This window comes from Eumetopias jubatus, unplaced genomic scaffold (genome assembly GCF_037043125.1).
Source record: "Eumetopias jubatus isolate StellerSeaLion01/CBP00866 unplaced genomic scaffold, mEumJub1_p1.0 scaffold_16, whole genome shotgun sequence".
NCBI classification, from domain to species: domain Eukaryota; kingdom Metazoa; phylum Chordata; class Mammalia; order Carnivora; family Otariidae; genus Eumetopias; species Eumetopias jubatus.
Window position 1 is genome coordinate 880,460 of NW_028274822.1, and position 14,503 is coordinate 894,962.

General features: G+C 39.6%; 1 protein-coding gene across 5 annotated transcripts in view; it reads right to left on the reverse strand.

Moving 5' to 3' along the window:
• Positions 1-14,503, reverse strand: part of ATP9B (ATPase phospholipid transporting 9B) — a 247,254-nt gene that overhangs the window by 128,215 nt on the left and 104,536 nt on the right. For all 5 annotated transcript variants that reach the window (XM_088019563.1, XM_088019561.1, XM_088019562.1 and 2 more), the window contains one exon: positions 14,356-14,436. In XM_088019563.1, coding sequence (XP_087875689.1) covers positions 14,356-14,436 — 81 coding nt within the window. The remainder of the gene's footprint in view (positions 1-14,355; positions 14,437-14,503) is intronic.

Consider the following 14,503-nt stretch of genomic DNA (forward strand, 5'->3'; position numbering starts at 1 on the left):
CCCAGGCGCCTAGTATGGCCCATTTAAAGGAAAATTGTAAATCAACAGAAACAACCCCTGAAAAAGACCTGATGTCAGATATACGAGACAAAGACTTTAAAAGGAAAGTATTAAGGATGTTTAAAGAAATGAAGATGTGGAGAATGCCAAGAAAACAATGTGTGAACGAAACGTAAATATGAATAGACAGAAAACCTCAACAGAAAGCAGAAGAAAGTCAAGAGCTGAAAAGTACGATGACTGAAATGAAAATTCCCCTAAAGAGATTCAAGGCAGATCTAACCACGCAGAAGAATCAGCAAACCTGAACATGGAACAACGGAAACGACCAAGTCTGGGAAACAGAATGAAAACAGGTGGAGGAAAATTAAAAAGGTCTGAGGGAGTGCAGGACAGCAAGGTACAAACCAATATATGTATTGTGGGAGTCCCAGAAGTGGAAGACAGAATGAAAATGGCAGAGAGAATATGTGAAGAAGTAATGGATGAAAACATCCCAAATCTGATGAAAGACATGCATGTAAACAGTGAAGAAGCTCAAGCAAATCCAAGGAAGATGAACTCAAAGAGACCCACATAGAGACACGTTATAATAAAAGTTTTAAAAGACAAAGACAAGGGCGCCCAGGTGGCTCAGTCATTAGGTGTCTGACTTTTGTTTCGGCTTAGGTCATGACCTCAGGGTTGTGAGACTGAGCCCCACACTGGACTCCACGATCGGCGCAGAGTCTGCTTGAGACTCTCATTCTCCCTCCGTCCCTCCCCGCCACGTATTCTCTCTCTCTTTCTCGAAAATAAATAAATAGGGCAGCTCTATTTTTAATTTTTTGAGGCACCTCCACACTGTTTTCCAAAGTGGCTGTACCAACTTGCATTCCCACCAACAGTGTAAGAGGGTTCCCCTTTCTCCACAACTGCTCCAACATTTGTTGTTTCTTGCCTTGTCCATTTTTGCCATTCTGACTGGTGTAAGGTGGTATCTCAATGTGGTTTTGACTTGAATTTCCCTGATGGCTAATGATGATGAACATTTTTTCATGGGTCTGTTAGCCATTTGTATGTCTTCTTCAGAGAAGTGTCTGTTCATGTCTATTGCCCATTTTTTTGACTTATTTGTTTTTTGGGTGTCAAGTTTGAGAAGTTCTTTATAGATCTTGGAAATCAGCGCTTTGTCTGTAGTGTCATTTGCAAATATCTTCTCCCATTCTGTGGGTTGCCTCTTTGTTTTGTTGACTGTTTCCTTTGCTGTGCAGAAGCTTTTTATCTTGATGAAGTCCCAATAGTTCATTTTTGCTTCTGTTTCACTAGCCTTTGGAGATGTATCTTGAAAGAAGTTGCGTGGCCAATGGCAAAGAGGTTACTGCCTATGTTCTCCTCTAGGATTCTGATGGATTCCCGTCTCACATTAGCTACCCTATGACACAGCAATTGCACTTCTGGGTATTTACCCCAAAGACACAGATGTAGTGAAAAGAAGGGCCATATGCACCCCAATGTTCATAGCAGCAATGTCCACAATAACCAAACTGTGGAAAGAGCTGAGATGCCCTTCAACAGATGAATGGATAAAGAAGATGTGGTCCATACACACAACGGAATATTACTCTGCCATCAGAAAGGATGAATACCCAACTTTTACATCAACTTGGATGGGACTAGAGGAGATTATGCTAAGTGAAATAAGTCAAGCAGAGAAAGTCAATTATCATATGGTCTCACTTATTTGTGGAACGTAAGGAATAGCAGGGAGGACGTTAGGAGAAGGAAGGGAAAAATGAAGGGGGGTGGATATCAGAGGGGGAGATGAACCATGAGAGATTATGGACTCTGAGAAACAAACTGAGGTTATTAGAGGGGAGAGGGGAGGGGGGATGGGTTAGCCCGGTGATGGGTATTAAGGAGGGCACGTACTGCGTGGAGCACTGGGTGTTATACGAAAACAATGAATCGTGGATCACTATCTCAAAAACTAATGATGTACTGTATGGTGACTAACATAACATAATAAAATAAAATAAAATTTTAAAAAATTAAATAAATAAATCTTTAAAAAAAAAAAAAAAGACAAAAAGAGAATCTTGAAAGCAGTATGAAAGAAGCAAACCATCACATACAAGGAATTCCCAATAAGGTTCTATGCAGATTTTTCATTAGAAATAGTGGAGACCAGAAGGCAGTGTGCTGATACAAAGTGCTCAAACAAACACCCATGTCAGCCAAGAATCCCATATCCAGCAAACTGTCCTTCAAAAATATGGGTAAAATCAAGATATTCCCAGACAAACAAAAGCTTAGAGAGTATGTGTCCCACTAGACCTTTCCTGCAAGAACTGTCCAAGGGAGTCCTGCAGGTAAAAGAGGGTACAATAACTCGAAACTACATGGGGAAATAAAGATCTCAAGAACGGTGAGAATACAGGCAATTATAAAGGCAAATATTATTGTAGCAATGGTTTGTAACTGCACTTTTTGTTCTCTACATTGACTTAAAAGAATAATACATAAAACCTAGTATTGTTGTAATTTTGGTTTGTAACTCCAAATCTTGTTTTCTACATTAAGAGGCTGGGTGCATTTAAAAGAACTATTCGTTTACATTTTTAGGCACAGACCGTATAAAGATGTAATTGTGTGAAATCAGCAAACAAAAGGGGTGGGGACAGAGCTATTAAGGAGCACAGCCTTTGTATGTTATTGAACTTAAGTTGGTATAAATTCAACTTAGAGTGTTATATCTTTAGAATGTTAAATGTAATTCCCATGGTAACCACAAAGAAAACAGCTATAGAATATGCACAAAAGGAAATGAGAAATTTAAACATTTCCCTACAAAAACCAACTAAACACAACAGAAGACAGTAATGTAGGAAATGAGGGACAAAAAATATATATATATAAGGCACACAAAAAATTGAACAATGACAGAAGTTAAGTCCCTTCTTTTCAGTAATTATTTCAAGTATCAATGGATTAAACTCAACCATCAAAAGACAGATTGGCACAATGGATAAAAATACATGATCCAACTATATACTGTCTACATGCTGAGACTCACTTTAGATCCAAAGACACAAAGAAGTTGCAAGTGAAAGTACAGGAAGAGCTATTCCATGAGAATAGTAAGCAAAAGTGAGCAGGTGTGGCTACACTAATATCAGCAAATTAAATGTTAAACCAAAAAAGTTTATAAGAGACATTATATATTAATTAAATGTTCAATAAGGCAGGAAGATATGATTATAAACAACTGTGCATCTAATGAAAACCTGTAAAAATATACGAAGCAAAAACTGATAGAACTTAAGGGAGAAATAGCTCAATAGTAATAGAGACCTTAATATTCCACTCACAATTATGGCTAGAACAACCAGACAGAAGTACAGAGAAAACTTGGCAAAATAAGCCAACTAGATCTAACAGACATGCAGAACATTCCACCCAAAAACAGCATACACATTCTTCTCAAGTGCACACGGGACATTTCCCAGGACAGACCTTATGTTACAAATTAAGCTCCAACAGATCATCATACAAAGTATCTACTCCAACCACAATGAGATAAAGATAGAAATCAATAACAGAAAATTCACAGAACTGTGGAAATTCAACAACTTTTAAACAACCAATGGATTACAAAGAAATCACAAAGGAAATTAAAAGATACTTAGAGACAAATGATAAAAAACTTGGGAGGTGCAACATAAGTGGTGCTAAGGGGGAAATTTAAAGCTATAAATGCTTATATTAAAAAAGAGGAAAGATCTCAAATCGATGACGTAACTTTACAACTATGGAACTAGAAAAAGAAGAATAAACTAAACCTAAAGCCAGCTGAAGGAAGGAAAAAATAAAGATTAGAGCAAAGATAAATGAAATAAAGAACAGAAAAACAATTTTAAAAGTGAATGAAAGCAAAAGTTCATTCTTTGAAAACATCAACAAAACTGGCAAACCTTTAGCTAGTTGGACTGAGAAAAAAACAAAAAAGAAGACTCAAATTACTAAATTCAGAAACCAAAGTGGGAAAATATCACACTTCAATGGAAATAAAAAGGATTAAAAGAGAATACATTAGTACCCATGTGGCAAGAAATTGGATGAATGGATGAATTTCTAGAAACACAAAACCTACTAAGAGTAATCATGAAGAAATAGAAAATCTGAATAGACCTATATCTAGTTAAGAGACTGAATCAATAATAAAAAATCTGACAGAGAAAAGCCCTGGGTCCAATGACTTCACTGGTGAAATCTACCAAAAATGTAAAGAAAGACTAACATCAATCCTTCTCAAACTTTCAAAAAATTAGAGAAGGGACATCTCCTAACTCACTCTATAAACCCAGCACAACCCTGATACCAAAGCCAGACACAGACATGACAAGAAAAATAAAGATCAACATTCTTTATGATCACTGATGCAAACAAAAATCTTGTAATACTAGCGAATAGAATTTAGCAAAACATTAAAAGGATTGTACACGATGACCAAGCAAAATGCAAGGTTGGTTCAACATGTAAGCCAATCAATGTAATACATTATATTAACAGAATAAAGAAAAAAATCCACATGATCATCTCAACTGATGCAGAAAATGCAAATATTCAATACGCTTTTGTGATTGAGGGAAAATAAGCAAAAGCATTCAATGAAACTAGGAAAAGAAGGGAACTACAGGGGGGTCTGGGTGGCTCAGTAGGTTAAGCGCCTGCCTTCAGCTCAGGTCACGATCCCAGGGTCCTGGGATCGAGTCCTACATTGGGCTCCCTGCTCAGCGGGGAGCCTGCTGCTCCCTCTCCCACTGCCCCTCCCCCTGCTTATGCTCACTCTGTCAAATAATTTAAATAAAACCTTAAAAACAAAAGCGGGGGGGGGGAAACTACATCAACATAATACAAGCCATACATGAAAAGCCCACAGTGAGCACCATACCAGATGGTGAAAGACTGAAACCTTTTTTTTTGGTCAGGATACCCACTTTCACTATGTCTATTCAGCTTAGAACATAGTACTGGAAGTTCTAGCTACAGCAATTATGAAAGAAAAAGAAATAAAAGCCATGTTATTGGGAAGGAATAAGTAAAATTACTTGTTTGCAGATATGATCTTGTATGTAAAAAACACTGAAGATTCCACAAGAAGACTGACCTAACAAATGAATTCAGCAAAGCAGCAGGCCACACAGTCAACATACAAATATCAGCTGCATTTCAGGGGCGCCTAGGTGGGGTAGTTAAGCATCAGTTAAGTGTCCAACTCTTGGTTTCAGCTCAGGTCATGATCTCAGGGTAGTGGGATCAAGCCCTGTGTCTGGCCCTGGGCTCAGTGTGGAGTCTGCTTGAGATTCTCTCTCCCTCTCCTTCTGCACCCCCCCCAAAATAAATGAATAAATCTTAAAAAAAAAATCAGCTGCATTTCTACACACTACCAATGAACAATCTGAAAAGGAAATTATAAGAACAATTCCACCTAGCTTCAAAAATAATAAAATATTTAGGAGTTAACTTGAAAGACTTGTACAATAAAAACTGCAAAACTGATGAAAGTAAAGAAGACATAAATAAATGGAAACACATCCCATATTCATGGATTGGAAGACTTAATATTGTTACAATGTCAAGAATACCCAGAGTGACCTACAGATTCAATGCAATCCTTTATCAAAATCCCAATGACATTTTCTGCAGAAATAGAAAAACCCTCTTAAAATTCATATGGAATTGCAAGGGATCCCAACATCTAAAACAATCTTGGAGGAACAAAAGAACAAAACTGGAAGAATCATACTTGATTTTAAAGTTTACTACAAATCTACAGTAATCAGAATGGTGTGGTGCTGGCATAAAGACAAACATACAGACCAGTGGAGTAAAATGAAGAGCCCAGAAACAAACACTTGCATATATGGTTAAAATAATTTTTGATGAGGGTGCCAAGACCTTCCACCGGAGAAAAGAGTCTTTCAATAAATGATGCCAGGAAAACTGGTATCCACATGCAAAACAATAAAGTTACCCTTCCCTAATACCACATATAAAAATAACTAAAAATGTACCAAAAACCTAAATGTAAGTCTTACAACAACAAAACCCTTAGAAGAAAACATCGGACAAAAGCTTCATGACACTGAATTTGGTAGTGATTTCTTGGATGTGACACCAAAGGCAGAGGCAGCAAGAGAAAGAACAGACAAATCGAACTTCATGAAATTTGTAAATTGTGTGCATCAAAAGACACTATCCAGAGTAAAAAGACAACCCAAAGAATGGGAGAAAATATCTGCAAATCATAGATCTGACAAGGGATTAACATCCAGAATATAAAGAGAACCCCTGAAACTCATCACCACCACCAAAAAAACATTCAAAAATGGGAAAATGACTCAAATAGACATTTCTCCAAAGATATATAAATGGCCAAAAAGACATGAAAAGATGCTCAAGATCACTAATCATTGGGGAACAGCAAATCAAAAGCCCAATGAGGTCCCACTTTACACCACACACTCATGAGGATGGCAATGCTCAGAAAAGGAGGAAACAGAGGATGTGGAGAAATGGGACCCCTGTGTGCTACTGGTGGGAAGGTAAAATGGGGCAGCCGCTGTGGGAAACGGTAGGGTGGGTCCCCCAAAAGTTGAAAACGGAATTACGATTTGATCCAGAAATTCCACTTGTGGGTATAGACCCCCCCAAAATGGAAAGGAGGGTCTCGAAGAGATATTTGTACCTCCAAGTTCGTAGCAGAATTATCCCCAGGAGCGACCACGTGGAAGCAACCCAATGTCCGTGGATGGTTGGATGGATGGATGGATAGAGGCAGAATGTGGCCTATCCATCTAATGGAATATTACCGAGTCTACTGCACCTGCTACAACACAAATGATCCTCGAGGGCCTGGTGCCGAGTAAAACAAGCCAATCCCAGTAAGACAAACACTGCATGATTCTAGTTACATGAGGTACTTAGCCAAAAAAAATCTCAGAGACAGAAAGGAGAATGGTGCGTGCCAAGGGCTGCAGGGAGCAGGTAGGGGAGTGAGTCTTTCATCGGGACAGAGTTTCAGTTTTATGATGTGAATGGTGGTGATTCCTGCGCAACATAATGAACATATTTACGGCGACTGCACTATACACTTGAAAATGTTTACGATGGTAAATTTTATGTTATGTGTATTTTACCATAACAAAATGAAAAAAATTACAAAACATACGGGAATACTTAAAAAAATGAAATTATAAGTGGAAAGAATGCCTTTAATCAATTCATTTTTAAGATATTTAACTTTAATATAAATAAAATAATTTCAAATTTGCATTAAACCACTACATGTTCTATTTCTTTCAGGCAGCAAACTAAAATTTTATCTTCCAATATGTAACTTAATAACAACCACAGCCCTCCTGGAAAAGTATAAAATATTATCACAGATAAATTATAAATTAACCCATCAACCTCTACTTAGTGGCTATTGTAGGATATGGCGTCCTCGCCTTTGGCTAAGGAGAAGGGTTATGTTTTTCAAATACATATATTCACGGGAGAAAAAAGTCTATCTGTGAACATTTTAAAACTAATACATATCTGTATCTATCTCTATAAAGGCAACATTTGTATTTTATTTTTCTTTAAAATTATTATTATACTAGACACTTTTCATTTAAAAAAAGCTCAGAGGTAAGCTGTATGTTAGGAACTACTGTGTACAGATCTCAAGCACGGCCATAAGTCATTATCACAATAACAATAACGCACACTCTGGTTTTTTTATATATTTTTTTTTATTATTTTATATTTTACATTATAATGCGTATGTTTAAACACAAAAATATTTCAAATCTGGGAACTTTTCGCCTTGATCTGAAGACATGGTCTACACAGCATTCTTGCAATTTTGATTATGGAGTGTTTCTAGAATAGAGAATTACAAAAGCCCAGAGCCCTGCCCCTGGAAGTATCCCAGGAAAGATTTCAAGCGTGGTGGCATATTGCCTTATGTGTCTGAGGTACCAAACCTTCACTGTCCTGAGTGGCATGAGTCTCTCTTCTATAATGCCCCCTCCATGGAGAATTGTATTTTAAGATCAGACAAGTAAAAGTAACTTGGGAAGGAGGAAACAAACTGAAATTTTCAAACATGCGTGTAAGAAACAGAGGTTTGTGCTACTGGTGTTTTCTTTCTGTTCACTCATCAAACCATTTTTTTTTAAGATTTTATTTATTTGAGAGAGAGAGAGAGAGAGAGAGAGAGCGCACAAGCAGGGTAAAGGACAGAGGGAGAAGCAGGACTCGATCCTGGGACTCTGCGACCATGACCTGAGCCGAAGGCCGACCCCCTTAACCGACTGAGCCACCCAGGCGACCCTCATCCAGTCGTTTTCAATGATATAAATTCTGGCCGTTTTGCTAATTACTTGGAAGACACTTGCTAGATATTTGGTTCTCTGATTTATTTGTGAGGTACAACATTTAAACCAATCCTGACAAGTTTCCAAAATATTTCCCCTAGTATTGCAAATACTGATCAGGTGAAACACTGTAATTTAAATTGAATTCAAGGGAAGGGCTTGGCACACAGCGGCCTCGTGGACATGGGACAGCAGGACCAGCCGCTGCTCAGCCTCTTGCATTCCAAGCACTGGACAGTCAGCAGTTAAGTCCTCGGACCACAGCCATCTAGAGCCCTCGCGAGGCCGTCAGAGAGCCCTAAAAAGAAAGCTACCACTCGACAGATAAGACAGGCTTCGTCATTTGACTGCAATGCCATTCAGTGTTCAAAACACAGGTGGGTGCTGTTTCTTGAAAATCAACCCATTTTAAGAATAGAGAGGGGTATATAATGTAAATGTGCCTAGCGTACATCCTGTGGGAAGAGGAGAGTTCATTCTACTCTTTCCAGTATGCACTCGGTTCCTAGGCAGAGCCCACAGCCCGGGTTAGAGGCTGGGGCCGGGAGGAGAGCTGAGCGCGCCTTTCACCGCAGTTGTCCCTGGTCTAGTGCAAGAGCCAAAAAGGGACACATGCAGTGACACACAGTGCGCCACCGGTGCACGCACGGACGGGCAGGAGCGCAACGGTAGCAAAGAACAGAACAGAAAAGGAAGTCTTCTGAGTATCAGTTCTTAAACTGGGTCTAAGATCCAGGAGCTCCGCAGACGGCCCTTGATGAAAGGGATCTGTGGACCACGGCCCCCGTGTATGGCCAAAGCTCTGCTTCTGGAGACACACTCACTTTCTTTTTCATCTTACAGTCACTCTGAAGTTACTTCTTCAAATATAGTTTGTCAAGTAAAATCTGTTCTACACTTTGCTGCATTTAGTAGGTGTAGCTGGAAAAACCTATTAATAATTACATAACGGCATCAATATACAAAATACTATGGAAAAGTATTTTTTAAGAAAAAAAAACATCAGGCTTCCACGATCCCACTAAAAATGTGTTTCTGAGAAACAACTTGGAAGAGTCAGAAGAGTCACACTAGTGTTTACGTCAGAAGGAGAAAGACTGTCCCACTTCGGAGCACTTGTAACCACTTCAGTTTATACAGCTTCACAGCAATGGTGACCACAGCCTTACAAATGTTCAAACACAGCCGGCCTCTGACGGAGCTCCCGCACAGCAGCCCGCGTACCGTCATGAGCGTCTTTACCACACGGGACGGTATTCAAGTACTGTGCTTGTGCGCTCGATTCTTCCACAGGAAAATGCCAGGGAAGGGAGCTGCCACTTGGTCCCTCTGTTTATAACCAAAGCAGCTGTTCAAAGCAGAGGTAACAATCACCTGAGAAATAAATCCTCCAAGAAAACGGAGTTCCCCTTTGACTTTTATGATTTTACAGAACAAAGCATCAACATTCAAAAGAGGAGTATGTGGCCTCTCTGCATCAACTGTTTTGTACTTGAATTTATTTATAGCTGAACTAAAATGTCTAACTTCTGATCCATTGAGAGATGGTCTTAGAATCCAACCCTGAAAGACACTGTTGGATAGAGAACAACCTATGTAGACTCACTCCTATTTCCCAAATATGGTCCACATGGCTTATCTTTCAATTGTATGTTAATCTAGGAGTTACAGCCACAACCTAGCAAATGGAGTATATAGTTTGGATAAAACCTGCCAGTTGTTGACTCACACACTTATCATTTAAAGTATGAAACAGGGGCGCCTGGGTGGCTCAGTCGGTTAAGCGGCTGCCTTCGGCTCAGGTCATGATCCCAGGGTCCTGGGATCGAGCCCCACATCAGGCTCCCTGCTCTGCAGGGAGTCTGCTTCTCCCTCTCCCACTCCCCCTGCTTGTGTTCCTGCTCTCGCTCTCTCTCTGTAAATAAATAAATAAAATCTTTAAAAAAAAATTAAAAAAAAGTATGAAACAAATAAAATGATTCTCTAATGTGAACTCTGAATTATCTTCATGTATCGTGGCAATTTCCATGCTTCTCTCCCCCCGACCCAGACAGTGAGCTATGTAACTATGGTGTTGACCTAGATCTTCTGAGCACCAAGCGCAGAGCAGGCACCCATATTTGCCCAGTAATTGAAGAAATCAAAGAGTGGAAACACGTGGAGCCCCCCTCTACTCTCCAGCACCCCTTATCTTTGCACTCCGCGGGAAGCCAGCACTCAGCTGTTATTCTAAGCTGTCCTATTCTGTGGCATGCCTTTGAAGCACTCCTTTGAGGCACAACCTGCCTGTAGCTGCCCATCATCAAGTGACCACAAAAGTACAAATGAGTACAATTTTATGAGTTTGAAACTCTTCCCAGGGGTCCCCACATATGGACATCTAAACATTACCTATGCACACAGATCCTTTAGTACAACATTTTCCCACTGTGTCAAACTCCAAGAAAATAAGGCATTAAAAAATAGACATGGGGCAGCTGGATGGTCCAGTCGATTAAGCATCCGACTCTTGATTTCAGCTCAGGTCATGATCTCAGGGCCGTGAGATCAAGCCCCGTGTCAGGCTCTGCACTCAGCTGGGAGTCTGCTTGAGATTCTTTCCCTCTCCTTCTGCTCTTCCCCCCACCACCCCACTTGTGCTCTCTCTCGCTTGCTCATTCTTTAAAATAAATAAAATCTTTTAAAATATGTAAATTTTGTCAGTCTTTCTATTATTATAAGGCTTTCTAAACTGCAAATAAAAGGTTCAATACAATTTCATTTTAGAAACTTAAGTTGGTTCTCCCATTACTTTTCTACAACTATTTAATCATGTGAATTCATTCTGTCTATTCCTAGCACAATTATGTACTGAAGAACACACAATATCTATGCAGTTTCTTTTCAATTCTGTAATAACAATGATGGACTTTAAACATTAAACTTTTTCTAATATTAAGAAAATTATTGTAAAACATAGCTCTTTACCAATCTCATAGAGTACAGAATAAAGATTGGGAAGATGGGAAAGAAATTATCTCTAAGTCACTTTGTCTCTCGGTTTCCTTCTCCTTAATGTTACACAGTTTGCAAAGATGAAATTTGCTCTGGGGAGGGAGAAAGCAAAATGTCACCACGTGAAGCTGTTTTCACAATAGTGCACCCCTCTTAACAAACAACAGAGATCTGCTTTTTAGAAAGGATAGAGTATTTTGATTGGAAAAGACCTGAACAATGATGAGTGTGCTATGGTTTGCAGAAGAAATGACAGCAGAAAGTACATATAAAGAACATTAAATGGGAAGGCGATGTTAAAGGCCTAGGAACACTGATAATATTTCAAACTGGCTACAGTTTTAAACTCTAAACTTCAGGGAGAATTGCTAGGTCCTGAACAATAAGCAAATCAATTCTATCAATAATAACATGGATCATTTCTATCACTCGGGATGTCATGCAGTGAGCAGCTGGGGTTACCCTGACATTATAGGGTAAGCAGCGGACAGTATTCACAATGTGCATAATTAGATGCTGCTCAGGCAACAGAATACATAATACATGAATTGCCACAGGACACCTGAATTAATTTGCTCTGATTCTTATTTAATTACTTAGGCTGATATACAGTATGTTTTCTCTCCCTTGTAGTTCATACTCTAGAAAAGGAATATATGCAGATGTCACTTCTTTAAACGCTCACTTAATACTGGTGATTTCCACTTTCCAGTTAGAAAACCAGTTATTTAGCATGGTTTTTCCTTTCCTCCTTTTTGAAAGATGTACACAAAAAATAAAGCTTTTTCTCCTAAAATAATCCGGAATTCACTATGAATGTATTTAAAAGGAGTGAAATAAAATCTTGTTAGAAACACTAAATGGAGGCCACGAAAGGCCAGGACTGTTCCCATGAGGAACATGCGGTAACTCACATGAGCTAAATAGAAGTTCAGAGAACTACAAAGCCGCCATCAGATCCAAATCCTGAGAGAAAATCCTTGTGCCCTCTCCTGGCTCTGGAGGTGACTGTGCCATGTGGGGTCCTTTTCCTCACCACAGAAACTGGAGCTCACAGGGTTTTCTTTCTCCCCTGTGTGCTGTGTGCACGAGCTACAGGCAGCCCGAGCCACCTGCACCTGACCCGTACGGTTTGGGGACGCAGTGGGATGGGAGCAAATTCAGGTGACTGCCTTCATCCCAAGCAAACCGGAAGTCTAGAGGACTCTTTTACATACACCAATATTACAATCTCTCTTCTAAGCTGAAAATCCTTAAATGGCCTCTTCCTTCTTCTGACAAGACCTTCAGGAAGGAGCCTGGCTACCCTTCCCCCACATCTGCACGCTCACTCACATACAGTCTCACACGCTCGGCCATGCACACAGGTCACGCACCGTCCCATGCTCAGTCACGCACTGTGTGAACTGCGCTTTGCAGCCTGGCTGTGTTCAGCCAAACTCTTACTCCCTCGCACTGATTTCAGGGGGATTCCACACATTGTCTAGCAGACATTTCCAACTCTTAGCAAGTGATAAGCAATATAAATCTGTGAAACAGAAAGGAAGTAAGCAAATATTATTCCAAAATATTAATAGTGGCTAAGTTAATAACTTTTTTTTTTTTAAATTTTATCCATTTTTTTGACAGAAGAAAGATTTGAGAGCGCACAAGCAGGGGGAGTGACAGAGGCAGAAGGAGAAGCTGAGCAGGGAGCCTGATGTGAGGCTCAATCCCAGGACCCTGGGATCATGGCCTGAGCCAAAAGCAGACACTCAACTGACTGAGCCACCCAGGCGCCCCCTAAGTTAATAACTCTTACCGTACTAAGGAAGCCCTTTGGAAAGGCTTTTTCTCAAATAATGCTAAATTGTCTTTAATTAGAAGATGCTTTCTTCATAAATATTTTTACAAAAACACATAAAGATCTCGGTATTCTCTCCAGACCTCATTATGCACTGCCTCGTCTCCCTCATCTGTTTCCATGAACACCTTGAACATACTGTTACTGAAGCACTCATAAAAATAAAGTTACAAAGCAATGGCCAATGACTATCTCCTCCACAGGCATCCTCATTTTTACATCCCCATAATTTCCTCATTATCTGGCATTAGCAAGTGCTTTCTCAAATGATGACAACTGCTCACTAATCCTGGTACGTGAACAAGAGGGAAACGAAGCAGACTATACCAACAGAAATCTGCAGCAATTAAAAGTAAACTATAGACATATACTAAAACCCCTTAAGGATTATATATATATTTTTAAAAGATTTTATTTATTTCTTTGACAGAGAGAGACACAGCGAGAGAGGGAACATAAGCAGGGGGAGTGGGAGAGGGAGAAGCAGGCCTCCTGCTGAGCAGGGAGCCCGATGTGGGGCTCGATCCCAGGACCCTGGGACCATGACCTGAGCCGAAGGCAGACGCTTAACAACTGAGCCATCCAGGTGCCCCCACAAACCCCTTAAGTATTATGAAGCATTTATAATATCAGCTGTTAAAATCAAAAGTTACTGAGTCCTCCAAATCTGATTGGGGAGTCACTGGGGAGAAGGGACTTCAAGCTATAGCAAAACACCATGATCGTGCAAAGAATCAAATGAAGCACACACGTGTACATGAGCAGATGCACAGCCATCCAGTCAATACAAACCAGGAAACAATGTGGGTATCACAGTCTATTAAATCCTATCCAAACTCACACTGAACTAGTGAAAGTACTTCATCTTACTGGCTCGTAATATTTTCAGGGAGAAGGACTTTCTCCAGAGTAAATATGCTAAACAAAAACACTGTACTGAGTATATCCCACAGAGACTGGATGTGGGAAAATTTAAGAACTTGAAACATTCTCTAGGCTTTCCCTTTTCAGTTCAAAGCTTCTGTTCTCATTTATTCAAATTTAAGGTTTGCTGTTTTTAACTTATATACACAATGAATATATTTGTATTTAACAAAAGATTTAACTTACCCTGGTGAATGTGCCTTCAAAACTATGAATATCCAGTTGTGGCTTCTGGGCATAAACATAAGCACTGATCGAAAAAAGGTCCTGGAATACAGAATATCTGAATTAATTACATTATAATTAGACAAAATTACTTGGAAATTTTTCAATC